The sequence below is a fragment of the Uranotaenia lowii genome, chromosome 2, assembly GCF_029784155.1.
Source record: "Uranotaenia lowii strain MFRU-FL chromosome 2, ASM2978415v1, whole genome shotgun sequence".
Taxonomy (NCBI): domain Eukaryota; kingdom Metazoa; phylum Arthropoda; class Insecta; order Diptera; family Culicidae; genus Uranotaenia; species Uranotaenia lowii.
In genome coordinates, this window is record NC_073692.1 from 417,239,648 (window position 1) to 417,243,640 (window position 3,993).

At 35.9% G+C, this 3,993-nt stretch overlaps 1 protein-coding gene across 1 annotated transcript in view; it reads left to right on the top strand.

Moving 5' to 3' along the window:
• The window catches only part of LOC129743439 (uncharacterized), a 5,700-nt gene extending 1,938 nt beyond the window's left edge, over positions 1 to 3,762 (top strand). Inside the window, exons 4-7 of the mRNA XM_055735473.1 lie at positions 1,865 to 2,103; positions 2,171 to 2,306; positions 2,415 to 2,980; positions 3,495 to 3,762. Of these exons, the coding sequence (XP_055591448.1) occupies positions 1,865 to 2,103; positions 2,171 to 2,306; positions 2,415 to 2,980; positions 3,495 to 3,762 (1,209 nt within the window). The remainder of the gene's footprint in view (positions 1 to 1,864; positions 2,104 to 2,170; positions 2,307 to 2,414; positions 2,981 to 3,494) is intronic.
• Positions 3,763 to 3,993: the final 231 nt, after the last annotated feature.

The following is a 3,993-nucleotide window of genomic DNA, read 5'->3' on the forward strand; positions in this document are numbered from 1 at the left end:
TAAATGACAAAAATGACAAAAATGACAAAAATGACCAAAATGACCAAAATGACAAAAATGACAAAAATGACAAAAATGACAAAAATAACAAAAATAACAAAAATAACAAAAATGACAAAAATGACAAAAATGACAAAAATGACAAAAATGACAAAAATAACAAAAATGACAAAAATGACAAAAATGACAAAAATGACAAAAATGACAAAATGACAAAAATGACAAAAATGACAAAAATGACAAAAATGACAAAAATGACAAAAATGACAAAAATGACAAAAATGACAAAAATGACAAAAATGACAAAAATGACAAAAATGACAAAAATGACAAAAATGACAAAAATGACAAAAATGACAAAAATGACAAAAATGACAAAAATGACAAAAATGACAAAAATGACAAAAATGACAAAAATGACAAAAACGATAAAAATGACAAAAATGACAAAAATGACAAAAATGGCAAAAATGACAAAAATGACAAAAATGACAAAAATGACAAAAATGACAAAATGACAAAAATGACAAAAATTACAAAAATTACAAAAATGACAAAAATGACCAAAAATGACCAAAATGACCAAAATGACAAAAATGACAAAAATGACAAAAATGACAAAAATGACAAAAATGACAAAAATGACAAAAATGACAAAAATGACAAAAATGACAAAAATGACAAAAATGACAAAAATGACAAAAATGACAAAAATGACAAAAATGACAAAAATGACAAAAATGACAAAAATGACAAAAATGACAAAAATGACAAAAATGACAAAAATGACAAAAATGACAAAAATGACAAAAATGACAAAAATGACAAAAATGACAAAAATGACAACAATGACCAAAATGACAAAAATGACAAAAATGACAAAAATGACAAAAATGACAAAAATGACAAAAATGACAAAAATGACAAAATGACAAAAATGACAAAAAATGACAACAATGACAAAAATGACAAAAAATGACAACAATGACAAAAATGACAAAAATGACAAAAATGACAAAAATGACAAAAATGACAAAAATGACAAAAATGACAAAAATGACAAAAATGACAAAAATGACAAAAATGACAAAAATGACAAAATGACAAAAATGACCAAAATGACCAAAATGACAAAAATGACAAAAATGACAGAAAAGACGAAAATGACAAAAATGACAGAAGTGACAGAAATGACAAAAATGACAAAAATGACAAAAATGACAAAAAATGATAAAAATGACAAAAATGAAAAAAATGACTAAAAAGATAAAAAGGGCAAAAATTACAAAAATGATAAAAAGTGATAAAGATGACATAAATGATAAAAATGACAGAAATGACAGAAATGTCAAAAATAACGAAATTGACATTTTGACAAAAATGACGAAAATGACAGAATAACAAAAATAAAGGAAATTACAAAAAAGTCAAAAATAATGAAAATGACAAAAATTACAGAATTTACAAAAAAATGTATAAATCAAAAAATTACAAAGAGGACAAAAAATACTGAAAATACTAAATTTACAAAAATTACAAAAAAAAATTGCAGAAATGACTTATGTGGTAGGCCACGACCACAGAATCAATCAGAAGCCACTAGAATGTCACAGCATTCTATCATCAAGCTAGGAGTACCTGCTGGTATAAATACCACCCCTGTGTGAAAGCTCAGTCATTCAGTTGTCGCACTTGCTTTAATAAACATCACTCTAGTTAAGTCTAAGTCTTTGCCTCTTCACTCTTCTGGGAACACGACAAATTGGCGACGAGAACCTCGAAGATCCCGATCAGAAGATGACCGAAAAGGATATCAAAAACGCTAATCCCTATCCTCCGGCTCACCGAAATCCTGGCCAACCAGCAGCAGCAGATTGCAGTTCTCCTGCAGAACAACGCAGTTCCCCAGGCTGGGAGCGAGAAAATCATCGAGTCGCTGGCGACGGGAATCCAAGAATTCCGGTTCGACCCAGACGGCGGAATTTTCTTCGACTCTTGGTTCGCTCGGTATGAAGACGTCTTCAGGCAAGATGGGCAACATTTGGACGACGCTGCCAAGGTCAGGCTGCTCCTCCGGAAAGTCGATACGCAGTTCCACGAACGGTATCTGAACAGCATTTTGCCGAGTCACCCAAGGGACTTTGACTTTGAAACAACGCGGTGACAAAAGCCCAAGCGTCTCTTCGGTCGACAAAAATCGCTGTTCAACGCACGGTACCAGTGTCTGCAGTATAAGAAGGACGACGCAAGAAGCCGAAGAAAGCGCCCCACCTGCCGAAGGCTGCCAGCTTACCCTGGACAAGCTGGTAGACGAGTGCCACAAGCTCATCAACCTGAAACAGGACACACAAATGATTGAGAAGAAGGACCCCTGAATCAGCGCTGTGTCCCTCCATCCAAAACCACCCGAGAAGAAGACGAAAAAGGTTCCGAAGACGCCTTGCTGGCTCTGCGGAGACTTCCATTACGTTCGTGAGTGCCCGTTCCAGAATTCCACCTGCGGAAAATGCAAACGCAGGGGCCACAAGGAAGGTTACTGTGCTTCAGCGGATTCCAGGAAGAAACCATCCGACGAGCATCATCCAAACCTTCGGAAGATGAAAGGTGTCACTCTGGTGCAGAAAGTTGACGTTTCCAAGAGGCGCAAGTTTGCTGATGTTCATCTGAACGGTGTCAACGTCAAGCTCCAGCTGGACTGTGCTTCTGACATCACCATCATCTCTACGCAAACTTGGAAACCCATCGGAAAGCCAACAATCAACCAGACGAACATCGTTGCGACCAGTGTATCCGGAAATATGCTCGACGTTTTGGGTGAATTCAACGCACGAGTGACTATCCGGAACGTCTCAAAACGATCATGCATCTACGTCACAAACCATCCAGATCTGAACGTCCTTGGCAGCGACCTCATCGATTCATTCAACCTTTGGTCGATTCCCTCCGATTCACTGGACGGATCCACTTCGAACTTCTCAATGCTGAACGATATAAACTACAAAAATAACAAGAATGTCAATAAAATTCAAAGTTTACAAATATTATTAAAATATCAAAAATGAGAAAAGTGATAAAAATGACAGAAATGACAAAAATGACGATAATTCCACAAATGACAAAATGACAAAAATGTCAAAAAGGACAAAAACGACAATATCGACAAAATTTTTTTTGATCTTTTGAAGGTGATTTCTAAAAGGTCCAAAATTTTCAAAGTCGATGATTTTTTTACCGTACTTCCATTGCTACCTTAACATATTTTGATTTGGAAACATCCAAGTTCAAAGTTAGGTAATGAAAGTTCATGAAAAAATCGTCTTCTATCGCACTACTGAAACCTGCGTTGAATTTATTACCTACCTTCAACAATACGAAAATGAAAAGGATAAATAAAGTGACTTCATTGAAGTCTCCGAATGCTAAAAAATCAAACCTGTCCGTATGGAATGTATGTAGCTATCAATTTTGTCTAATTTAATTCTTTTCCATTTCAGATCCGGTGGACCGTTGATGGACATCGTGGAAACTTCCGAGGGCAGCCAAAACGGATATCTGGCAGTGGACGCGTACGACTACGCCCACTGCATCGCTACCATTCTGTACAGCAGCCGGGACTATAACAAGAAAATTCGGGAAGCGGCGCGTGCATCGGTGGACCGATTTTCGAAAAAGAATTCGAAAACGGTTTCCTTCGCGCAATCTCACCGATTATGGACGATAACAAGGAAATCAGATGAATGGGTCAAATCCGATAAAGTGTAAAAATGGTTAGCAAAAGTTGAACGTTCCTTTGTTGCGTTTGAATTTGAATATGTCCTTTTCGAGGTGGAATGCAACAGTCGGGCTCTAATCGGCGGTAAAATTTAGCTATAGTTTTCAAAGTAATTTGAATAAACTGTCATTGGATTGATGGCGCATACAATGTCAGTCAGACCTTTCGATTGGAAATACCGAAACTCGTTCGTTACATTCATTGAAACAAAATGAATCCTG